Source organism: Gigantopelta aegis, chromosome 15 (assembly GCF_016097555.1).
Source record: "Gigantopelta aegis isolate Gae_Host chromosome 15, Gae_host_genome, whole genome shotgun sequence".
NCBI classification, from domain to species: Eukaryota; Metazoa; Mollusca; class Gastropoda; order Neomphalida; family Peltospiridae; genus Gigantopelta; species Gigantopelta aegis.
The window spans coordinates 36,457,448-36,484,088 of record NC_054713.1 but is presented as its reverse complement, the minus strand read 5'-3'; the positions used below and the strand labels follow the sequence as shown (position 1 = coordinate 36,484,088).

The following is a 26,641-nucleotide window of genomic DNA, read 5'->3' as shown; positions in this document are numbered from 1 at the left end:
GGTTTCTAATTCTCTAAATAAACAGCTTCTTAAAATGTCTGAACTATCTAATTTTTAATGAACTATACACATTATTTAAAATGTCCTTATTGGTTCAGTTATCAACCAAAAACAAATTAAAACATTATATAGTTTTTAAAATAATAATAAAGTAAAAGAAGGGAATGTTATTTCCTTACATCCTCACCCACCCTTATTCTTTGGATGCCTATGACGTATACGTACACAAAATGGCCGCAGACACAATAAGACACACTAATTACAGATACACACATCTTTAAAAAAAAAAAAAAAAAAAAAAAAACCCAGAAAAAATTAACGTAAAATGCTTTAAATATTAATTCTACATTTTGCAGTACTATAGTATCAACAAAAGACTGGAGACCCTAAACTAACTGTAATACATCACTTTAAAAATATTTTTAAATTTAAGGTGTTATCCCCACAAACTGATCCCCCAAAAGATGAATAACCTTCCAAACCTAACACAAAGTTGAAACAAAATCAAAATGGACTTATCGCAACCACTAATTCAGGGTTTAATGTCGTTTGCCAAAATCTCCAAAGCTTTATGTGAATTAAAGCTGAATTTGGCGAATACATTTAATTTTTAATTCGCCAAAAAGCGTTTTACAAAACTGCATGATTTTTACGTCTGGCAGTTTGACTAATTAAGAACTTGTACTGGGTCTCAAATTTTCTGGCCTTATTTGCCAAACTGCTATTAAGTTTTATGGTCCATATTAATCCCTGTTATTAGGACTCTAGCATTCATTCCAATACTTCAATGATTTTTTTCCCCCTGACTGACGTTTTTATAATACAGTATTGCAATATCACTCTGTATCTTTACAAATGGCTTCCATTCCTCCAGTTTATTCTGAACACGAAGAAGAAGACATATTCACAGTCTGTAAACAAAATATGTGGCCATACAATAAATAATAATTAATATCCATAGGGCAATAGTAATAAATAATGCAACATAAATTGCACATGGTCCTAACATTTTTGCACATGAGATTTGAAGAAAAAAACAACAGAACAAAAACATAAAGACTGTTTTTTTCTTCACTTTGAGGAGTCGCTTTCCAAGCCGATTCTATCACGTGACACACGTGTCGCTACTGAACAGGAATGTAAAAGAAACGTTAATAAATAACCAGTCCATTTTGGGGGTGGGGGGATGACAGCGCCATCTACAGATTCTGAAGTATCTCCTTCAACAAAACTTCCATGTCCGTATTTTTATTTAAATGTCTGCAGAACAGGTTCTCAATCATCCTGTGGTCGATCCCGTACAGAGAGGGCAAACTCAGGAGCAGACGAGAATAGTGCATGACGTCATCGGGCCGCGTGTCGACCACGTGCTGCTGCAGGAGTTGCTGCACCGACAGGTTGAGTTTGTCTATTACTTCCGGTCTGTCGAGTCCAATGTAACCTGCAAAGACAAAAGAGCGAAAACTGTATATAATATTGGTTACATGCAAAATGCATATGAATCAACATTTGTCTAAAACAACGAGTAAGTTCAAAAGTTAGTAAAATTAATCATTAACACAAAAATATCAACCACGGAGAATTGTGATCTCCAGTTGTGAAGGAAATGGGCCGAAATTACGAAGACTTTTTAATGAAAACAACAACAAAAAACAAGACCAACAAGCATAGTAAATGTATGTAGCTACACGCATTGTAAGACAAAAAGAGACTTTGTAAATTCGCCTATAATATATGTGTTTCTAGTCATACAAAATAACACCATTTCTCAAACTCAACAACTAAGTTACAAGTCCATTTATTTATTTATTTTAAATACGAACCCCACCCACCCACCCCTCGTTATTTAAAATATTTTTCCTTCATTCTGCATTATCTCATCACCACTAACATCATCAGTTTGACCATCATCACCATCACCACTATATGATATGATTACTATTTTTGTTAAGATATTAAAATATCTAATATTTAAATTCCAGTGGATTGTTGGTGCGGATTTTTAAAAGTAACTTGGGCGCATTAATTCATCTCTCGGCTTCGTATATACACCCCTGCGCGTGCTGTAACCTCGCCGTGGTGCAGGGGCGTAACATTCTCTTTGAGAATGGCCAATACAGCACAAATTGAAGTTTAGAGTAAAAGTCAGTATCTTATCTGTGATATTTGTATTTGTATATATGCACAGGTCTTTACACTGTTTTTATTTATATCTTGAATTTTTCTGTTGATGTTGGTCATCACCTTGTTTGTTTCCATTACCATAGTTTGACACCCAATAGCCGATGTATTTTTCGTGCTGGGGTGTCGTTAAACATTCATTCATTCATTCATTCGTATATACATGATCTTGTCCGGATCTACGACCTTGGCTGTGCTGTTTTATCATTTTCTTTCTCCTGTCAGCCAGTCAGTGCACTCTGTGTATTTACCAACATTTAACGCCGGTGTCCTTGTATGGCATGCGTGTCGCGAAGCTAGGACAGCTAGCGAGTTCGCAGAAACCGCCGATCGATAACCGCTTTCCAATACAAATCCCGGAAACGAACGAATCTTTCTAAGCCCGGAAATCAACGAAGCTAAACGAATTTACCGAATTTATTTTTAAAGGTGCCATTTCCCCTTTGTTGCGTCGACTGTGTGTTGTGGCTCTTTATTTAGGCAGATAGCTGTTCCGGCTGGTTTTTTATTTATTTTATTTTTATTTATTTATTTTAGAAGGGGAGGATGGATTAACAGGTCAGCTGGGCTTTGTAAACAAAGAGGTTTAAATTCCAAATGCGAGTTCTGCTGCTGTGCCTTTTGGGGAATGTTTGAACAAACTTTTAGGAGGTAAACCTTGTGGCCAAGAATAGACGCAGGGTTGACTGGTGCCAGTTGGTCTCACCGGAAAAGGATGTCAGTGGCGATATTTATGTGACGGGAGGTACGAAGCAGGTGTTAGTGGCTGTCACAAAGAATTTCGACAGTCACAAAAAAAAGAGTTAATGTTTGTGATGTTTAACGACACCACTATACCACACTGACTTAATAATCATCGGCTATTGGGTGTCAAACATTTGGTAGTTTTGTCATAAAAGTCTTAATGAGAAAAGCCGTACCTTTTTCTATTATAATTAGTAGTAAGGGATCTTTTATATGCACCATCTCTCAGGCAGGATAGCACATACCACGGCCTTTGATGTACCAGTCGTGGTGCACTGGCTGGAGCGAGAAATAGCCCAATGGACCCACTGACAGGGGTCGATCCCAAACCGACCGCGCATCAAGCGAGCGCTTTACCACTGGGCTACGTCTCGCCTCCAGCCGAAAAGGGTCCACCGATTGGGATCGATTCCAGACTGACCGCGCATCTTCTGGCGAGTCCTTTACCACTGGGCTACGTCCCACGTCCCGCCATTGGCCCGATGAATGCGGTCGGCCCAGGTCTGGGGCAGCAGCAGCTACTGAAGGGCAACCCGGAGAGCTGGGAGACCACTGTATCGACCTCTCTGGTCTCCAAGCGCTGACCGATAACCAGCAATCTCAAGTCGGTGTTGACCCATAAACCTGATAAGTGTGCCCCAGTTAATCGTCATCGTTTCCCGCTAATCCCGAAGCGCGTTCAAATGTCTCCGATCTCCTCCCCTCTCGGCTTGACCTTTATATTTAGCCGACGAAAGAATAGCATGGGTTTTGTTGTTATTGTTGTTGCTGTTGTTGTGAATGTGTGTCTTTCTACATGCTGTTATAATATGTGTAATTAGGAGAGGGCCTCGTAAGTTGAATAACTTGTGCCCAATCCTTTTGTGTATAAAATATGTTTCAAACAAACATGTTATTTTAACGGTCAGTACCCCCTTTCCTTTGGTTTTACCCTTGAAGTTTGACCGTGGACACAGTACTAGTATAGTTGTTTTTATGTTGTTGTTTTCATTTAGACCCCCCCCCCCCCCCCCCCGTGAATAATCCATAAATTTGCTCATGAAAGTAGTACTAGAAGAGTAGTTTTTCTGTTGTTACTGTAAATCCAAATCAAAAGGTAGACCTTTAATTTCTGCCCATCAAAGTGGTGAGGCTTATTTTGTTTTTCTTAGTTTACTGTCGAATGATCTTGAATCAAGTTGACGACAAATGTATTGGCCTGTATTTCCCTGTTGTTATGTTAAATCCAAATCAAAAGGTAGACCTTTAAATTCTGACCAGGAAACTACTGGAGCTTATTTTGATTTTCTTTAGTCCGTTATTATCTGCTCTCGAATGATCTCGAATGAGTTTGACGTCATACGTATGGGACTAAATGTTATGTTTTTCTGTTGTTTTAAATCCGAAGGGATGAATGTCTACTGATGTCCGTAACGGTCAGTAGCATATCCAGAGGTGGATGGGGTTTAATGATACGTTGTTGATAAAGGCAAAATTTACGATGGTCGAATGGCATCCTGTTGTTAAGGCGAAGTTCGGAATTCATGGGTGTGGCCATCGAAAAACAAAGTAATAAAAAGCGTGTCCTTAGAAAAAAAATCCACTAATATTTAAACAGCGTCTCGCTTAAGGCACAATCGATCGCCGTTGGTGAACTCGTTTTCCCCATGTCCCATAGATCTAGTGCCCTACAAGTGGTATGTCAGTTCGCTCTTCGGCTGATACACTAGTCCAATACATCTGCCGTCAACCGTGTTTGAAACAGATGTATCGATCTACGACTGACTGATTAATCAATTCTCATTCTCTCATTCTCTCTCATTCTCTCATTCTCTCTCTCTCTCTCTCTCTCTCTCTCTCTCTCTCTCTCTCTCTCTCTCTCTCTCTCAATGGACATACCCAAGCTCCTTGACCAGAACAGCCAGCTTAAACAACTGAATATAAAACCTAGCGGCAAAACCAACGGTTCAAGCACGCTCGAAGAGGGCACGACGACCGGCTGTACACGGAGAGCGACAACAGCGAGATACAAATAATCTATATAGCTGTGGTGAACGGAGCTAAACAAGTTGATGGTTAGCCGCGCGTGCGCGCGCGGATCGTGTTTTGTCCCGACTAGGTCACTTTCTTGACCTGTCTACTACACTAGATCGCTTGACCGATTTAATATCGAGTTACTCATTCACGCAGCGACGGCTTTCCCAATTCAATGAACACGAGGTGCATGCACACTTTCATGATAGCGGCAGACAACAAAACTCCCATTTCCCCGCCATACAATAGAACTGCAACAAGAACACGAATTGCATGCACACTTTCATGATCGCGACAGATGAAAAAACTCCCATTTTCCCGCCACACAATAGAACTACAACAAAGTCCGGCTTTGGGGTTCGTTGACTTGGTGTCAAAGAACCAGGGCAAGGAGACCGACCTTACGTCATTGAATTAGCCCAGTTATCACTCACAGCCTGCATACGTTAATACCATGGCAACGTTGTTTTCAAGACAAAACCACAGGTATTCCCAAAACAACAACTCCCAAGGGTAATGTTATGCTTAAATATATATTTATTCTTGTCTTTAGTACGTATCCCTGCTATATGATGTCCAGTAAATTGTGTAACCAGATATGGTTTTCTCCATTTTTATTATTTTAATAGTTTGATAGCATATTTTTTCTTTTCAGTTTTAATGGTCTTGTAACGATAATTACAAATAAAGTTCACATTGTCAAAAATATTTGCCTTATAGGAGATTAATGCTAAATGATACATGCTGTATACCCAAGCGCACTATCACAACCACCTAACATAGGAGACCGTTCAACAATTACACATTGCAAAATTAGGCGATATTTTACGTCAATAACATGACCTTCAACATGAAGCTGAGCATATTAGTCGATGTGACTGTTAACAGACACCATTTCATAACTAATCACGTTTTGTCCAATGTTATTACTGAACGACCACACAGACCTACGGACCCTTTTCAAAATAAGAAGAAAAAGATGTAAAAGAAATAGTAGTAGTAGACGAAGTAGTTAAATTTTAGTGGAAGAAGTATAAGAAAAACATTCCTCCCATTGGGTGTTACCAACTGTTGAACGTCCCCTACATACACACTCTCTCTCACTCTCTCTCTCTCTCTCTAGCATAAGCAAAGTCATGACTGATAAATCGACCCTTACCTGCATTGAACAGAACCAACATCTTGAGGAAAGCATACTCCTTTGTCTCGACGTCCATGTGTTGGCACTTCCTGATGAACGACTGGACTCCTTCCACGGATTTCATGGTGGGTTCGTCAGCGGCAGGGGACTCTGAACTGACGACGTACTGCGACTGCAGTGGCGTCACGGCGAACTGAAAGTTACTCTCCGCCATACAGAGCAGCAGCAGACGGCTCCAGGAATTGAGAATCAGGGTCAGCTTGTCGTCGTGGGAAAGATTAATGAACTCGGGAATAGATTTAGCGAAATGGACGACCTTCACGAGCCAGTTAGAGACTCTGGCACAGACTGGGAACATGTTCTTCTTGGCCAGAGTGACCCTGGTGGATCCAGTCACTGTGTGCATGGGCCAGGAGTCCTGAGATGAAGGGGACTCGCACATCCTTTCCATCTGGCAAGAAGAAGAAGACTTCCCAACACTGAGCAAGTTCCTCAACAAAGAAAACTGTCCGTCCTGGTGGCACTTTACGTCACTTCTGTCCGAGTGAGCACAACTGTAGGGATTTGGACTCCTTTTGAACGAGAGGTCCATGGGTTCAGTCTGAACAGATTCTGTTGACGACGGAGACCCCATGGATGAGGTCCTCGACAACGGTCTCTGTAATGGACTTGATGATGTCAGATGAGAATAGGCAGCCGGGACCTCTCCCATTAGAACTGACTGCAGTGTCTTTGTGTGAGATGGTGGGGAGTATGGCTTCGGGGGAAGCTGTTCTGGGGTGGGTGTCCGCGATGGGGTGTCATATGAGTAGTATGAGTAGACTTCTCGGGGTGAGACAAACAGTCCTTGTTGATGCAGAGACCCCTGGGCCAACACACCTGACTGCTGCGTAAACATAGTCTCGGGCTGGTAAAGAATCTCCATGGTTCCAAGTTTTATTTCCCCAATGGAGAGTCAACTGCGATCAAACCTGGAAGAAAAAACGAAACATGAAATAATTTTCAAACGAATTCGAGATAATAAAGTGTGATACAGCAGACAGAAATGGTTCTGTAAGAAAAAAAGTTTTCTTACTAGTACAAATTATTTATTTGTTTTAAGTATTATATGAACAGACCACAAAACCTCATCAAGTTCATCACTAAGTTAAATTAAAAAAAACAAAATCAAAATCAAAATCAAAATTTAAAATAAAGTTTCAACCACTTTTTAAGAAGAATTTTTTTTTACTTTATCCACTATGATGTTATTTCATCCACTGAGGTGCGTAGATCTCTTTGTGTTTACTAACAAGCAAGAGATGTTGATCGTCTGCTAGCTGCGCTGAGAACTGAAACTTATGGCATTGCCATGACATTATATATATCTCCACAGACGAGAGTTCAACGCACCCTTTTCCTCCTGTGAAACCCACTTACTCTCTGACCGATGGGATCGAGGTCAAACTGCGCGAGCCAACTTAAGCAACACGCGACTGCCTGGTCCACTGAATCTCTGGTTAGGGTATGCCGGACGTGGAATACGGTTTGTATTTTACGGGTGATTGCCCAGGTAAAGCGATGGAAAGAAGCGCGCGTTGGATATACATGTATTCAAACTTTACTTTTTGTCTAGAGAGAATTAATCTATATGTTCGTTCGTCTGTCTGTCTTTCTTTCTATATATCTGTATTATATGTTTAAACGACAGACACACACACACACACACACACACACACACACACACACACAGAGAGAGAGAGAGAGAGAGAGAGAGAGAGAGAGAGAGAGAGAGAGAGAGAGAGAGAGAGAGAGGTGGGAGAGAAAAAAACGAGGACGAGAGAGAGAGAGAGGAGAGAGAGAGAGAGCGAGAGGAGAGAGAGAGAGAGAGAGAGAGAGAGAGAGAGAGAGAGAGAGACGATCGGATGGATGAACGGATTATAATTATAAGAAACGAAACACATCTGAAGCATATACTTTTTAAAATTGTTTTGGGGTTTTTAAATTTAATGTTTTATATATACTACTGACTTATAAACAATACGGTATACAATGCATTAAACAATTTAAATTCACGAATTTCCACTCGCGAAAAACTAAATACATCCCTCTGGTATGTAATCTGTATACAATGTTCGTTCGATAGCAACAATGAAACCAGTTCCAGATTAAGAAGTCGACAAACTTTTTTTTACTAAGATCCCACCTTGTTCTTGTTTTTAAAACAAAACACTTTTCTTATAATCATTAAAATGTATTCAATATATTTCAACTATATTCGTTTACAATTTACAATATAGGCCATACATACACACATACATGAATACATACACACATACATATGTATACATCTATGCATACATACATACATACAGACAGACAGACAGATGATACATAAACGCATACAAACATCAATAACAAAAATACATTCTTATACAGTCATAATACACACTAAAAAATGTCAAATTCAACTATAAAATTTAAAAGTAAAAAAAAAAAAAAATATATAAAAACTATTATAAAAAAAGAATAATTAAAATAATATAATTAAAAAAACCCCAAACAATACAATATATTAATTATATTTAAGTAACAGAACAATATATTCACCTCTTTGTGTATTCGATGCGTTCCGGTAGTTTAAAAGTGTAACCGTTCACAGCCACGATATTCCGACCATACAGCGCGAGAGACAAAGCACAAATGAACGGCCCTGTCCTTAGTGTACTGAAATGTGTAGCTATGCTCAGCCAGTCAAAAGTGCGACCGCCCTCTCTCTCGCACCGAGTTGTGACCTTGAATGAAATCACTTCCTCGAAAAAGAGGTCAGTCGATGTAGCGCTTCAAAGGCAACTTTTGTTTTAATAAAACATGGGGTTAGTTTAATATTTTGTGAGTTACCGGGAGGGGAAAGCAGTATTTGGATGGTGTAAGGCGTAAAAAAAAGTGAAAACGTGATATTGGTAAAGAAAGAAGAAAAAAAATATGGGTCAATACATTTACGACTGGTACAGGAAAAACCTCAAGGGGCGGAGCTAACTAAATATTGCCGTCTGACGTCAATGTCCTTGGTGTCAAACAAAGTCACGGCCCATTTCGGATGTTTTGTTTCTGCCAATCAAAGAAACTAAGGAGGTAGAAACGTGGATAGGCGATGGAATTTGCGTAGATCGAACTATAGGCCTAGTGGCAAAATGATACACGTACAATTTAGACAAGTATGGGCTGGCATATGGATAACAATTGGAGGGAATTCCGCATACATGTATTTTAAACCACATTTCCTGAAACCTTTATATATATATAAAATATATATGTTTTTTATTTCTTTGAGCATTAAAATCAGTTATGGATATTCGATTAATATACGCATAGTACCAACATTAATCGATAAAACAACGGTGTGTGAAAGAATGAAATACAACCAATGAAAATGTGCGCAGTTGTTTGTCAATAATGGCGTGACGTCACAGTGCACCACACGAGTACGAGTGCTTTGCCCTCCGCCAGTCATCGACCTTTATTTGAAAGGTTGGCGCGCTCATTTACCATTTTATATACATTTACATACAGCGCCGCTGTTCAAAATTGCAAATGAGGAAACTAATTCCCAAACTCTTTTATAGTTTTAAATAAAACATAAAAAGGAAAAGATAATAATAATAAATAAATAAATTAATTTTTATAGTTTTAAATAAAACATTAAAAACAGAAGTTATAATAATCAGGGCCGTAGCTAGCAGGGGGGTGGGGTGGGGTGGGAGGAGCAAGAAAAAAATCCGGAAAGAACTATAGAAACTTAAAGAAAATTCTCTTCTTAACCGTTTAAGGAGAGTTAGACTATTAACTACTCAGTTGTCCCCCCCCCCCCACCCCCAACAAAAAATCCTAGCTACGGCCCTGATAATAATAATAATAATAATAATAATAATAAAATTATTATTATTATTATTATAAATAATGAAATAAATAATGAAATAAATAAAATGAAATAAAATAATAAAATAAAATATAAATTCAAATGAAAAATGAAGTTATTAAATTAAATTAAGTTAAATTAAATTATAAAATAACAAAAGAAATACATTTGTAATATAATTTTAAAATCCCTAACAAAACCAAAAAAATAAATAAAAATTTCAATACCGGCCAGGGCCCCGTTCCATGAAGCCATATTAGCCCTAAAATAGCTGCCTTGTGCACTAAGGTGATCTTAGTGCTAAGATCGCTTCGTGGAATAGGACCCAGCTCTATTATTGACTTGGAGTTTATTTGAGGTCCGGCGCTTATAAGAGGAAATACGATATTAGGATCCAGTATTACTGCACGACTGTCAAAATCCAGTTTTCATGTGGCGGGTCAACAAATCTTAAAGTTTAATTTTATTATTACTATTATTATTTTATTATCATTATTATTATTTTAATTTTTAATTTATTTAATATATACATATATATATATACAGTCAGACCTCGTTAGAACGACCGTCGTTACTACGACATTGACACCATCCGACCATAAATTATCTCGAACAAACGTAGGCCTACATCAGTGTTATTCTGTTCATTACACCGGAATTCACCTTCCGACACCGACAGAGCAACTTCGGAACAAACGTGCTGATGATGATGATAACTAGTTTAACGTGCCCATATACCACTAGGGTTTCGAACACGCCCATCCCGAGTCCGACCTCCGATAAGATCGGTGGTCTGACTCGGGATGGGGGGGGGGGGGGGGGGGGGGGGGGGGGGGGGTGAAAATGGGCAGAATTTTAACAATAGCAATTAGTAAAAAAGTTAATAGGATAAATAAATAAAATAAAAAGGTTACAAGCCAAAAATAAAAAAGAATTGACTGCTTGGCCGAATATTTATATAATTTGGAGCATTTTAGAAGGACAGTCCAAAATTAAATAAGAGAAAGAAGAGAGGATCGGACTAAATAAAACATTTCTTTCTTTCTTTTTCCAACTATTAACTCTACTATTCTATGACATTATGTAAACTAAGTAGGTACCAATCGTAGATACCTTTAACCAAAGAAACAAAGAAAGAAATGTTTTATTTAACGACGCACTCAACGCATTTTATTTACGGTTATATGGCGTCAGACATATGATTAAGGACCACACAGATTTTGAGAGGAAACCCGCTGTCGCCACTACATGGGCTACTCTTTCCGATTAGCAGCAAGGGATCAAAATTGAAACAACAATATTTAGTTATTTTCACATTTATTCGTAATAACTACACTACAAATTAATCGCACTGGCGTAGGAAGCGCGTGGGGGAGGGGGGGCAAAGTTGGCATGTACCCCTCTCTCACTAGCAGCAGCGATGGTTTTTATATATTTATACATGTGTGTGTGTGTGTGTATATAGTGAGGAAGGAGTCAAGGTCAAGGGATCTTTTATATGCACCATCCCACAGACGTTCACACCCAATAGCCGATGTATTTTTCGTGCTGGGGTATCGTTAAACATTCATTCATTCATTCATTCCATCCCACAGACAGGATAACACATACCACGGCCTTTGATTGATATGCCAGTCGTGGTGCACTGGCTGGAACGAGAAATAGCCCAATGGGCCCACCAACGGGGATCGAACCCAGACCGATCGCGCATCAAGCGAGCGCTTTACCACTGGGCTACGTCCCGCCCCCGAAATATTTCATAAGGCAGCAAACTCAGCTTAGTCCATTTTAACTATATGGGCGGGACGTAGCCTAGTGGTAAAGCGCTCGCTTGATGCGCGGTCGGTCTGCGATCGACCTCAGTCGGTGGGCCCATTGGGCTATTACTCAGAATGTCAGAATTCCATCGATCCCTGTCAGTGGGCTCATTGGGCTATTTCTCGTCGCAGCCAGTGCACCACGACTGGTATATCAAAGGCCGTGGTATGTGCTATCCTGTCTGTGGGATGTTGCATATAAATGATCCGTTGCTACTAATGGAAAAAAGTAGCGGGCTTCCTCTCTATGACTACGTCAAAATGACCATATGTCTGACATCCAATAGCCGATGATTAATAAATCAATGTGCTCTAGTGGTGTCGTGAAACAAAACAAACTTTCTAAACTATAATTTATATGGACGTAGGAAGGTGCCAAAAGGTGAGATGGGGGGGGGGGGGACACACACACACACACGCACACACACACACACACACATACACACACACACACACACACACACACAGACATAAATATATAAATACATGTATACATATATAAAAACTGTCGCTGCTGCTATGTGCACCCCCTCTCCTCCCTTTCCGCTTCCGCTTTCTACGCCAGTGATTTATTGGTTTTTACTTAGAGACTATTATAGTGTTATCGCGTTTAGTATTATCCCTTATTTAACTTTTTGAAAGTTCAAACCACAGTGAATCCCGAAATGGCAACTGCTGTAGGCAGTTTGTATGGTGTTGCCATGGTGTTAAAACAACGTCTCCTGAATTTGGTATAGGCAAAGTGCAGACTTTATGTAAACGTTCTGTAAGAACGGGGCCAAAGTCCAAACAGCACCTCATTGAGGAGACATTACTGATACGAATTTAAATATCGCATTCCACAGCACCTGTATGTTGAAAGATATATAAATAAAAACTTTAATGGAATATAATGCCGTAGGATTATTATTATTATTATTATTATATATATATATATATATATATATATATATATATATATATATATATATATATATATATGTGTGTGTGTGTGTGTGTGTGTGTGTGTGTATGTGTGTGTGTTTGTGTGTGCGTGCGTGCGTGCGTGCGCGCACACATATACATACGTACGTACGTATGTATGCAGGGATGAGATGCGACTTTTAGCGGCAAAAATGTAGCCTTCAGTTGTTGTTGTTTTTGTTTTGTTTTGCTTGTCCATCAACAACACCCCCCCCCCCCCCCCCTTCGGTGTTTGCGCTTAACATAAAATGAAAGTGATATGACAGAACACGATGGATACAGTCAAAATTGTTCTTTAGCGTTTGTTCTTTAGCCTTCGCCCTCATGAAAATATCTCAAATGACATTGCTAATTTTCTTTAATCTATATTGCAAATGTATATTGTATATACACCCCGATTTGTGTATGTTGGTCAATCCTCAAAACTACTTACTCACTATGACAGTGATAACTATTTTTTTTAAATCGAATGTCATCTTCTTTTGTTTGTTTGTTTTGTTGTTGTTGTTGTTGTTGTTGTTGGGGGTTGTTTTATTTTTGGGGGTTTTTCTAGACACTAAGAATCAGTGTGAAATGAACTCTCTAAACAGTTTCTTGCCGGACATGTTCATCATTGAAACAATCAGCCAGTGCACCACGACTGGCATATCAAAGGCCGTGGTATGTACTACCCTGTCTGGGATGGTGCATATAAAAGATCCCTTGCTGCTAATCGAAAAGAGTAGCCCATGTAGTGGCGACAGCGGGTTTCCTCTCTCAATATCTGTGTGGTCCTTAACCATATGTCTGACGCCATATAACCGTAAATAAAATGTGTTGAGTGCGTCGTTAAATAAAACATTTCTTTCTTTCTTTCTTTAATCTATATTGCAAATGTATATTGTATATACCCAGATTTGTGTATGTTGGTCAATCCTCAAAACTGCTTACTCACTATGACAGTGATAACTATTTTTTTAAATCGAATGTCATCTTCTTTTGTTTGTTTGTTTTGTTGCTGTTGTTGGGGGTTGTTTTATTTTTGTGGGGTTTTCAAGACACTAAGAATCAGTGTGAAATGAACTCTCTAGACAGTTTCTTGCCGGACAGGTTCATCATTGAAACAATCAGCCAATGCACCACGACTGGCATATCAAAGGCCGTGGTATGTACTACCCTGTCTGTGGGATGGTGCATATAAAAGATCCCTTGCTGCTAATCGAAAAGAGTAGCCCATGAAGTGGCGACAGCAGGTTTCCTCTCTCAATATCTGTGTGGTCCTTAACCATATGTCTGACGCCATATAACCGTAAATAAAATGTGTTTAGTGCGTCGTTAAATAAAACATTTCTTTCTTTCTTCCTTCATTGGACCGGCCTCGGTGGCGTCGCGGTTAGGCCATCGGTCCTTAGGCTGGTAGGTACTGGGTTCGGATCCCAGTCGAGGCATGGTTAAGCCATCGGTCTATAGGCTGGTAGGTACTGGATTCGGATCCCAGTCGAGGCATGGTTAAGCCATCGGTCTATAGGCTGGTAGGTACTGGATTCGGATCCCAGTCGAGGCATGGTTAAGCCATCGCTCTATAGGCTGGTAGGTACTGGATTCGGATCCCAGTCGAGGCATGGTTAAGCCATCGCTCTATAGGCTGGTAGGTACTGGATTCGGATCCCAGTCGAGGCATGGTTAAGCCATCGCTCTATAGGCTGGTAGGTACTGGATTCGGATCCCAGTCGAGGCATGGGATTTTTAATCCAGATACCGACTCCAAACCCTGAGTGAGTGCTCGCCATGAAAAGAAATTGAAGGGATTGATTAATTGCTAAGATATTGCCTTGTAAGTTGCATAACTTGTGCCCAATCCTACCGGTCATCGGTCTACAGGCTGGTAGGTACTGGGTTCGGATCCCAGTCGAGGCATGGGATTTTTAATCCAGATACCGACTCCAAACCCTGAGTGAGTGCTCCACAAGGCTCAATGGGTAGGTGTAAACCACTTGCACCGACCAGTGATCCATAACTGGTTAAACAAAGGCCATGGTTTGTGCTATCCTGCCTGTGGGAAGCGCAAATAAAAGATCCCTTGCTGCTAATCGGAAAGAGTAGCCCATGTAGTGGCGACAGTGGGTTTCCTCTCAAAATCTGTGTGGTCCTTAACCATATGTCTGACGCCATATAACCGTAAATAAAAATGTGTTGAGCGCATCGTTAAATAAAACATTTCTTTCTTTCTTTCTATAGTGTAGTATTCTCTATGTACAGCTACCTTCCATACTTACTGCTTTTCCATATTCCTTCCATTTCTTGTCACCATCCTGCCAGTACCAGTGCCAAATTGTCGTCCATTTGTAAATGCCAGTGTGAGCGTTCTTTGATGAGATTGTGCTTAACCGGTGAACAGCCCCTCCAAAGTAGTCTCCACTTGCTCTCATAGATATAAAGTCGATCTTCACAACATCGCCACTAGAAAAACAAAATTTGTTTGTCTTGTTTAACAACACCACTAGAGCACATTGATCATCGGTTATTAATTAATCACCAGCTATTGGATGTCAAACATTTTACTCTTTTCGATTAGCAGCAAGGGATTTTTTATATGCACCATCCCACAGACAGGGTAGTACATACCACGACCTTTTATATGCCAGTCATGGTGCACTGGCTGGAACGAGAAATAGCTCAATGGATTTTTATTAGAATTTAGTTAAGCACGTACAAGGCCGTACATACATAGCTGGAGGGTTAGGGTAGTGGGTTGGTGAGTGATTTGTCTCCCCCTCCCCCCCCCCACCTCCACCCCCCACCCCCAAAAAGACGAAAAAAATAACAATAAAAAATAAATAAAAAACCTCCCGAAAACGTGACCTTATTAGTTTAACAAATACTTTGCAGAGCGTTTACCGTAGGTGCTTGGATAGTAGGATCGAACCTCATCGGCGGACTCATTGGTTTTTTCCCTCATCCCCACCAGTGCCTCACGACGTGTATATTAACGATTATGGTATGTGCTGTCCTGTTCTTAGAAAAAAAATAATGCAGACCTCGCGATGAAAAGAAATTGAAGGGATTGATTAATTGCTAAGATATTGTCATATTGACACCACATAATATTATTAATTCACACGCTAAGGGGAGCTAAAATTTACTTCGGAGTCTCAGAAAAGGGCCTTGTAAGTTGGATAACTTGTGCCCAATCATACCGGTCATCGGTCTACAGGCTGGTAGGTACTGGGTTCGGATCCCAGTCGAGGCATGGGATTTTTAATCCAGATACTCGACTCCAAACCCTGAGTGAGTGCTCCGCAAGGCTCAATGGGTAGGTGTAAACCACTTGCACCGACCAGTGATCCATAACTGGTTAAACAAAGGCCATGGTTTGTGCTATCCTGCATGTGGGAAACGCAAATAAAAGATCCCTTGCTGCTAATCGGAAAGAGTAGCCCATGTAGTGGCGACAGCGGATTTCCTCTCAAAATCTGTGTGGTCCTTAACCATATGTCTGACGCCATATAACCGTAAATAAAATGTGTTGAGTGCGTCGTTAAATAAAACATTTCCTTCCTTCCTTCCTTGAAACAAATTGTAATAAAATTTAGCAACTAATTTTTGCAAGGCACCAACAGTTCGCTCCCCTTATAATACAATTTGACACACATACAGACCCAGTCTTTTAGGTGTATGTGTTAACTCGTTTTCGTTCAAGCAGGCTGTCCTGGGTACATACCTCAGCCATCTGTCTTATTCGGCCCAGTGGTAAAGCATTCGCTTGACACGCGGTCGGTCTAGGATCGATCCCCGTCGGTGGGCCCATTGGGCTATTTCTCGTTCCAGCCAGTGCTCTACAACCGGTGTAACAAAGGCCATGGTATGTAATATTCTGTCTGTGGGATGGTGTATATAAAAGTTCCTTGCTGCTAATCGAAAAGAGTAGCCCATGAAGTGGCGATAGCGGGTTTTCTCTCTCATTATCTGTGTGATCCGTAACAATATATCTGACGCCATATAACCGTAAATAAAATGTGAGAGAGAGAGAGAGAGAGAGAGAGAGAGAGAGAGAGAGAGAGAGAGAGAGAGAGAGACGGAGACGGACATTAATCACGGGTGGGTGACTGTTCGAGGGTTGGGGACGGTTTGGGGACTGCTGCCCAGTGGTAGAGGTTTGCGCTTTACGAAGAACGTACGACGTTGTCCATGTCCGTTTACTTTTTATATTTACTATATGCAATCTTGAGCAAACCACTATTATGTTTATTGGCAGCATATTACACGTTTGATATTCTCGAGTTAACTATACAAATATGTGTGGGATAGATTAATGTTTAGTGATTTATCACAGATAAATGTACAAATGGCAAAATATGGCACAATTTGCAATTATGATAACACACCATAGACGTTGCCGTTTAGGGGGAGGTATCACACTGCCCCCCCCCCCCCCCATCCCTCCCCTGAATCTAATTCACGCAGAGCGGATCCGCGGGGCCTGTAGCACAAATAACAGCGAAACCGCCTTCCCAGGATATATAATTTGCAACCCCCTTGGGGAGAGGAGAAAAATGACCCAGGGAAAATAAATGTACACATCACCGCGGGCCCCTGAAGTGCGGGGACCGTAGCACGTGCTACTAGGATAAACCGGTTCGGAGTTCACGGAGAGTAGTTTTAGCTCCCCTTAGCATGTGATTTCTATATTTTTTAAATTATTATTTAATTTCTACCAAAGAAATACAGTATCAATGTTCAATATGGTAATGTAAATGGATCCCATAATCTCAGTTAGGGGAGCAGTTAAACTCCCATCATTTTTTTCTTTTCAAGGCGAGGTCTGCACCTTTAAAAAAACGGAAAAAAAATATTATTTTATTATCACAGATTGTTTATTGATGAAATGCAGAAATTTATAATATAATGAACAAGAGTCACTCGAATATTTTAACATAAATTAAAGAAAACTAAAATAATGCTTGCGTATCTTACGTTGTAGTCTATACCAAAACTACAATACTCCGCACACCCCATAATGCACATCTATAATTGAAAATAATTAAATTATAAGAGATATTATTCTAAAAATGTAGCTAAAATGCGTACGTATTTGTGCAAACACGCTAAGGCCAGTATTTTTTTATTATTCGGTTTACGAACCCGCTGACGTAAATTTTGCTCAAATAATAAATAAAAAAAGTCGTATCTTTCACTTTGTTTTCTTCTTTTTTTGCCGCCGACTTCCACAAATAGCTCTAAAGAAGAAAAAAGTTACCATTCTAGTCTATTGTGGCGCATTTCGTAAGGCAAGTTAGAACAAAAATCACCCCTACTGATACACGCCAAACAGGTTTTTTTTTTTTTTTTTCCTTTTTCCTTCCTCCTACCTTTGTGCACAAAAGTTCTTCTTCGTAAACCTAAAAATTTAAAAATACTGGCCTAAACAGAAGTAATAAAAATATTAGCCCGAGTTCTCCGACTGTAAGAGAAGCTAGACGGACATGTGGGTGACTATGACGCTGTCATGAGAGCGTATATAAACTGTCCAAATGTCCGTCTAGCTCTCTTACAGTCAGAGTACTCGGGCTATAAAAATATCAATCAACTGCATACTAAACTACTTATAAATATATATAAATATTGGGTGTAAAAAGCTTCCAGTATAAAAAAATATATATATAAATAGCTAGTCTTAGTTTGCTATTGTTGTACAGTACTCTATCGGGAATTTGTTGTAGTTTTGTCAAATTTCGGAGACCCATCTTTTTCATATCTAAACATAGACTAACATCCAGCATTAGAAAAAGAATTCAAAAAAAAAAAAAAATTCCTGTACAGTATATCATTTTCAAGTTTAGTTAACAACAAATTAAGGTAAAGGTAACAGAGGCGGATCTAGGGGGAAGGGTCCCGCCCTCCTCACCTAAATTTTGCGATAGTTATAATTTTATTATACATTAATTTTCATTTTTTACGATCCCCCTCCAAACCTCCCTCAAAATTCCTTTGGCATTCCACCTCATGTCACTGCCCCCCCCCCCCCCCCAATGGATTTTCTGGATCCGCCACTGGGTAATCATCATCACACAAAAGTAAATCGATCGCATCCATATTGGAAAACGTAAATGTTATATTTGTAAAAATTTGACCGACATTATCAAGATAGCCAGTCATATGCATTTGTGTTACACCGTCAAGTACGCGTGCGAATAACATCGTTTCTAAACAGGGTTTCTGCAAGTTCGGGACCGTACCCTGATCAAAATCGTGGTGATATACCAGTCGTGATGCACTGGCTGGGATGAGAAATAGCCCAAGGGGCCCACCGATGGGGATAGATCCTAAACCGACCGCGCATCAAGCGAGCGTTTTACCACTGGGCTACTAATGTTTTTATGTTATGAATTTTAAATTCATTACAGAGTTGCATGCCAATTCATCGGTTCCCTATTGACGCAAACAGACTACATCTATACATTTTATACCGGAATAATATTCTAATAGAGATTTAAATATTATATTAAATTCGGGTCATGGCCCAGTGGTAAAGCGCTCGCCAGATTTGCTGTCGGTTTTGGATCAATCTCTGTCGGTGGGCCCATTGGGCTATTTCTCGTTCCAGCCAGTGCACCACATCTGGTATATCAAAGGCCGTGGTATGTGCTATCCTGTCTGTGGGATGATGCTGAATAAAGATCCCGTTACTCAGAGCTCATATTGGAACAAATGTTTGGTTTAGCCAATTTTTAGATATGTCAAATATTTCATTGAAATTAGTAAAATGCAGTTAATTTAAGGAATTGTTTGTTAGCCAAAGACTAAATGCTGTAGCCATTTTGTATTAAAAAATGGCAATTGGCTAATTTGACAATGGGCAGGGTGAGCTCTGCTACTAATGGAAAAATGTAGAGTAAAGAGTTTGTTGGAGAAGCACATAAATTATTGAATGTGTTTTACGAATTAAAAAAGAAGATACGGCCTGGTCAAGGATTTCCTTTAATGTACAGCACTGTGTGAGAAGTAGGTCACAGTGGCCTACTTATGGTTCACCATATTACACCGCCATCCAAAGTTGGTAAATCACAAAGAAAGTTAAACTTGATATGCAACTGTACATGATAAAGCTATATACATAAATTCCAACTCAATATTTTCAGGCATTGCAATCTTTTTCTTTGGATTTTTTTTTTTTTTTTTTGCATCTGTATATGCAAAATATGGTCCCGACAAGGATTTACTCTTGTGTGCAGTAGACCATGAAAAGTAAGTCACAGTGACCTAGTAATAGTACGTGAGACAGTGCCATCCCAAGTTTTTCCTACATGTGAGGTTTGATTGTCCTGTATACATCTGTATGCAAGATATGGTCCAGACAAGCATTTACTGTTATGTGCAGTAGACCGTGAAAAGTAGGTCACAGTGACCTAGTAATAGTACACAACATACCGCGATCCCAAGTTGTTCCTACATGTGAGGTTTGATGGTCCTGTATGCATCTGTATGCAATATGTGGTCCGGACAAAAACATTTTAACAGACCGACGGACGGACGGACGAACAACGCCATACCATAATACAACCTATCATAGACAGGCATATAAAAATGAGTAAATTGCCACGATAACAGAACATGACAAAGCTATATACAAAATTTTAGCTCAATATATTGAGGCATTGCCAAAACAAGTCCGGAAAACAAATTTTCATATATCCTAAGTCAAGGGTCATAATTGTAACAAATTGGTAACTCGCCATGAAAATAAACTTGATCTATAACAGTACATGATAAAGCTATACATAAAATTTCAGCTTAATATCTCAAGGCATATTCTGAAGAAAAAAAAACATCCACAAAACTATATGTGGGACAGACGGACGGACAGACAGAAGGATGCATGGAGATGAAACTTATAGTTCCCTCCGGTTGAACTGGTAGGGGATTAACAAGAAGAAGAAAAAGAATAAAGACCATAATACAACTACAAATTACGGAAACAAGCTTTATTTTAGTGCAAGCATTGTTAGAAATTACGAAATATTATATAGCGGTATATTCATGCTTGAGCAAGTCATCAATGGTTAAAATACAGTTGGTAATTAACTCCCCTTGTTGCTTTTCACTTGAATGCTATTTATCTTCATAATCCAATATTTTTTTTTTTTTTTTTTTTTAATGAAGTCTTTTGACAACTCTTTGTTTTCGTATCCTGCAGGACCATAGGAATGACAACTGGATGGGGGGGGGGGGGGTCTCTTATGGGGGGTCACAGACTAGCGAGGGAGCACTATTTTTTTATCATTATTTATAAATAGGATCAATATAGTAGGATAAAAAAAAACCCAGATACATTTTTGTCCAAAATGTAGGGGTTTTTTTTGGTCTTACTCTATATAACTAACAATAACAAGAGTACTGGTAAGGTACATGATACACCCGTCAGGAGTTTGATGGAAAACCATAGATATTAATGAATATGTTACGGGTATGATTCAATTATGCTAAACAAGATTGTCCTATGATGTTCAGAATATAGACAAATTATTTGATTTATTTGCATCACAGTGATCTAGTAATTGTATGTGACACACCACCATCCAAAGTTGTTCCTACATGTGAGGTTTGATGGTCCTGTATGCATCTGCATGCAAGATATGGTCTGGACAAGGATTTACTGTTATGTGCAGTAGACTGTGAAAAGTAGGTCACAGTGACCTAGTAATAGTACGCGACACACCACCATCCCAAGTTGTTCCTACATGCGAGGTTTGATGGTCCTGTATGCATCTGCATGCAAGATATGGTCTGGACAAGGATTTACTGTTATGTGCAGTAGACCGTGAAAAGTAGGTCACAATGACCTAGTAATAGTACACAACACACCACCATCCCAAGTTGTTCCTACATGCGAGGTTTGATGGTCTTGTAAGAATCTGTATGCAAGATATGGTCCGGACAAGGATTTACTGTTACGTGCAGTAGACAGTGAAAAGTAGGTCACAGTGACCTAGTAAGAGTACGTGACACACCACCATCCCAAGTTGTTCCTACATGCGAGGTTTGATGGTCTTGTATGCATCTGTATGCAAGATATGGTCGAGACAAGGATTTACTGTTACATGCAGTAGACAGTGAAAAGTAGGTCACAGTGACCTAGTAAGAGTACGCGACACACCACCATCCCAAGTTGTTCCTAAATGTGAGGTTTGATGGTCCTGTATTTATTACGGATGGACAGACAATGCCATACCATAATACGACCTATCATAGACGGGCGTATAAAATGTGGTTTGTGCCGCCCCCCCCCCCCCCCCCCCCCCTCCACTAGAGACTACCCCCTACTGGAGATTATTCCTGTCTTTTTAACAGATTCCCTAAAATTGCTTTTTTATTCATAGACTTCATCCCACCCACCCCCACTAGAGACTGTACCCCCCCCCCCCCATCTACTGGAGATTGTCCTCCCCCTGCCCCCACCTTGCCCCACCCAGATACCATTCCTTTGAGCTGTCTTTTTAACGGACTCCCTTTTGTCTTTTTATTCCTCGACTTCCTGGTAATCCTTGATTCTCTTTTTAATGCTCCTCAACTCAACTCCACCTTCACATTTCCACACTTCTAGACATCCTGTCATTTTTTTTCCGGGGCAGGACATTGCCCAGTGGTAAAGCGCTCGCTCTATACGCCGTCGGTGTGGCATCGATCCCCGTCAGAGGGCCCATTGGGCTATTTCTCATTCCAGCCAGTGCACTACGAATGGCATATCAAAAGGCTGTGGTATGTACTACCCTGTCTGTGGGATGGTGCATATAAAAGATCCCTTGCTGCAAATCGAAAAAAGTAACCCATGAAGTGGCAACAGTGGGTTTCCTCTCTCAATATCTATGTGGTCCTTAACCATATGTCTCATGCCATATAACTGTAAATAAAATGTGTTGAGTGCATCGTTACACAAAACATTTCCTTCCTTCCTGTCATTTTTATATTCCTCGAATCCCTTTGTTTTCTCCTTGACTCCCGATTTTTTTTTTTTAAATCTTGACTCCATATTTTTTATTTAACTCGTTTTCCTTTTGATCCCTTCAACTGCATACTAAAATTTACCGACTCCCTATTGTCATTTCGCTCCTCAACTCCCCTTTGATACTCTTGTGACTCCCTGTTGATGCAGCTGGTCTCCCTATTTATTCATTCAGTTGAGGAGAATAGCTGTAGTTCGAGAAATGATCATATTATAATATACAGCAATATTTCCTCTTCAATCAATGAAAATAAGGTAATTTATCAGTGGCGGATCTAAGGAGGACCCCCCTATAATTTTATTTTTTGAGAATCCAAAGAATCCCTTTGGGAACGTTTGTAGCCTTCAGAAACATGTCATTGCCCCTCCCCCCCCCCCCCCCCCCCCAACCCAATGGATTTTCTAGATACTCCACTGTTTACAATATTTTCAGTATACATTTCATCAGTCTATGATTAATTAATGTATGTGCTCTTGTGGTGTCCTTAAACAAAACAAACAAGATTAGTACATGTAGGTAGTTGGTTCCCCTAACATATTACTGGAAATTCTGCTAATATGTTTTGTTACTCTAGTATCAAGTTATTCAGTGGCTATTTCACTTGTCATTGCATAATACTGAAGGAAGGAAGGAAATGTTTTATATAACGACGCACTCAACACATTTTACTTATGGTTATATGGCGTCGGACATACATGTATGGTTATGGACCACATAGATATTGAGAGGAAACCCGTTGTCTCCACTTCATGGGCTACTCTTTTTTTGATTAGTAGCAAGGGATCTTTTATATGCACAATCCCACAGACAGGATAGCACATACCACGGTCGTTGATATACCAGTCGTGGTGCACTGGCTGGAACGAGAAATAGCCCATTGGTGAATACTGAAGATGCATAAGTAACAGGCAAGCAATTGGAACAGTTGTTTGTATGAAAGTTCCATGTAGTGTGAAATTCCAGATTTGTTTTCTTCTTTGTGAACATCTACCCTCAAACTCAGTGTTTGTCCTTAATCGCTTTGATGAAAAATTCACATATGACCCATACTTGTTAAATCAAATGTAGAAATAACTATATACACGTATTAAGCTGCATCCTAACTGGATTATTTTAGAAATCATTGATCATTAATAGCCGTATCCTAATCGCACGCATACAGCGCGACAGATAAATGTGTCGCGTCGCACGCGTTCAGTTAGGATATGGCAATTGAAATCAATGATTTCTAAAATAATCACTCGCGGCCGGTTAGGATGGATACAGCTTCAGACACCAAACAGAAATAGTTTAAAATGTGCTGAGGTGTTGTTAAACAAACTTTCAATTTCTTTCCTCACTCTCAACAAAGTGTCAAAAATAACCATATGTTAGACACAAAATAGCTGAAATTTAAAATGTGCTGAGGTGTCATTGAACAAACATTCCTTTCCTTTCCTAATAGCTACTGAATCAGCCTCGATGGTGCAGTGGTTAAGCCATCGGACTGCAGGCTGGTAGGTACAGGGTTCACAGCCCGGTACCGGCTCCAACCCAGAGCAAGTTCTTAAGGGTTCTGTGGGCAAGTGTAAGGCCACTACATCGTCTTCTCTCTCATTAATCACTAACTAACTGAGGTGTGTGCCCAGAACAGCGTGCTTGAACCTTAATTGGATATAAGCACAGAAATAAGTTGAAATGAAATAGCTACTGATTAAACAATGTGCTGAGGTGTCGTTAAACAAACATTCCTTTCCTTTCCTAATAGCCACTGATTAAACAATGTGCTGAGGTGTCGTTAAACAAACATTCCTTTCCTTTCCTAATAGCTACTGATTAAACAATGTGCTGAGGTGTCGTTAAACAAACATTCCTTTCCTTTCCTAATAGCTACTGATTAAACAATGTGCTGAGGTGTCGTTAAACAGACATTCCTTTCCTTTCCTAACAGCCACTGATTAAACAATGTGCTGAGGTATCATTAAACATACATTCCTTTCCTTTCCTACAATCTAAACATGTCATCTTGAGACGATGAAAATTAATATATAATAAAATTATAACTGTTGCAAAATTTAGGGGGGGCCCAGGCCCCTGCCCCCACCCCCAATCCGCCTCTGTTGTCCTCTCTATCGATATTTTATCAGATACTGTGGATACACCTGGTATAAGTCGAAAACGACAAAGATTTTTGGGTTTGCTACATTATCGACACAAGAATCAAACAAATCGCCATGCGGTTCTGACCGATTTTTCGGTGGGGGACGTACATACGATGGGTTTCCTCGTGCAAAATCGCCAACTAGTGTCAGAGCCACAAACATCATGTTTGAGCCACCTGTGTAGCCATCGGAGTAACTGGACTCAGTCGCAAAATAGCTTCCTTTCCCGTAGAGAGTTCCGACGGCTTTACCGCAGAATCGGAAATCGAATCCCTGACGACAGATTGCCTTGATGTTGTCGCTATGCGTACCATGGAAAAGTGGCCGTTCATCAACTTCTTTCCCGAGTCTTCTTTTCATCTGTTCCCTTTTCCTATTGGAAGAAAGAAACAAAATCCTGAAACCACCATATACAAGGGCTGCTCAGAAAATTTTGCCAAATTATCTATTAAACTTCATAAGTTGCTACAAGCAAGTTATTTTCTCACAACATATCAATTATTACATGAAATTCTTTTCGAAATTTGCAAGGAGGAGAGACATAGGCTAGTGGTAAAGCACTCGCTTGATGCGCGGTCGGTTTGGGATCGATCCCTGCCAGTGAGCCCATTGGGCTATTTCTCGCTCCAGCCAGTGCTCCACGACTGGTATATCAAAGGTTGTGGTATAGGCTATCCTGTTTAAAAGAGTAGCTCATGAAGTGGGGACAGCGGGTTTCCTCCCTCAATATCTGTGTGGTCCTTAACCATATGTCGGATGTTATATAACAGTAAATAAAATGTGAGGAGTGCGTCGTTAAATGAATTATTGTCTTCCTTAAAATTTGCAAATTTGTTGAGTGCCAGACGTAGCTCTGAAATGGCAAGATACGATGATTTCAGTCTGTCCCATCATTCTTTAAAAAAAAAAAAAATTGTAAATAGTTTCAGTTTGGTTTGAAGTAAGAAGAAAAGTAAAAAAAAAATAAAAAAAAATGGTGTGCAATTTAGAAAACAACCCGCTCTGAAATAAAAATAGAATTTTTGTGTGCAATTTACAGATCAATCGGCTCAGAAATAAATAACCTGTAGCAAATTCTATAGTATGAAAAAAGATGTTCCCTGTGGGACAGACTATAGATACAGTCACGGACCCAAAATAGTGTTTGTTTTGTTTAACGACTTCACAATGATTTCTTGATCATCGGCTATTGGATGTCAAACATTAGATAATTTTTACATACAGTCTTAGAGAGGAAACCCACTACTTTTTTCCATTAGTATCAAGGGATGTTTTTATATGCACCATCCCACATACAGGATAGCACATACCATGGCCTTTGATTTACCTGTCGTGGTGCACTGGCTGGATTGAGAAATCGCCCAATAGGTCATCAACAGGGATTGATCCCAGATCGATTGACACATCAGGCAAGCACTCAAAAGGAATAGAAGAAGTTTGTTTTGTCTAACGACACCACTAAAGCACACTGGTTACTGGATGTCAAACATTTGTTAATTCTGACACGTAGTCATCAGAGGAAACCTGCTACATTTTTTCTAATGCAGCAAGGTATCTTTTGTATGCACTTTCCCACAGACAGGAAAGTACATACCATGGACTTTGACCAGTTGTGGTGCATTGGTAGGAATGAGGAGAAAAAAACCCAATCAGTTGAATGGATCCACCGAATTGGTTTGATCAAGCACCTCAAGCGAGCACTCAACCGACTGACCTAAGTCCTGCCCCCCAAAATGAATAGAATTTAAACCTAGGCTTCCATT

General features: G+C 39.8%; 2 protein-coding genes across 3 annotated transcripts in view; both read right to left on the bottom strand.

The window, feature by feature from the left end:
- Positions 1-1,199: 1,199 nt before the first annotated feature.
- Positions 1,200-7,004, bottom strand: LOC121389799 (COUP transcription factor 2-like). Its single transcript, XM_041521449.1, has 3 exons — positions 6,098-7,004; positions 5,091-5,189; positions 1,200-1,441 (listed from the first exon to the last, which is right to left on the bottom strand). The coding sequence occupies exons 1-3, from the start codon at positions 7,002-7,004 to the stop codon at positions 1,200-1,202; spliced, it is 1,248 nt and encodes a 415-aa protein (XP_041377383.1).
- Positions 6,917-26,641, bottom strand: part of LOC121390469 — a 38,530-nt gene continuing 18,805 nt past the window's right edge. For both annotated transcript variants that reach the window (XM_041522292.1, XM_041522293.1), the window contains 3 exons: positions 24,987-25,251; positions 15,013-15,196; positions 6,917-7,050 (listed from right to left, as the gene is read on the bottom strand). In XM_041522292.1, the coding sequence (XP_041378226.1) occupies positions 15,041-15,196; positions 24,987-25,251 (421 nt within the window). In that variant the 3' untranslated portion in view covers positions 6,917-7,050; positions 15,013-15,040. The remainder of the gene's footprint in view (positions 7,051-15,012; positions 15,197-24,986; positions 25,252-26,641) is intronic.

Bases quoted from the DNA above. Each gene is read 5' to 3' on its own strand.
- LOC121389799 (XM_041521449.1), bottom strand. From the start codon at position 7,004: ATGGAGATTCTTTACCAGCCCGAGACTATGTTTACGCAGCAGTCAGGT. The intron at 5,190-6,097 runs GTAAGGGTCGAT...TTCTTGTTGCAG, and splicing joins GTTGGTTCTGTTCAATGCAG to TTCTATTGTATGGCGGGGAA. The intron at 1,442-5,090 runs GTGAATGAGTAA...TTGTCTTTGCAG, and splicing joins ATTGGGAAAGCCGTCGCTGC to GTTACATTGGACTCGACAGA.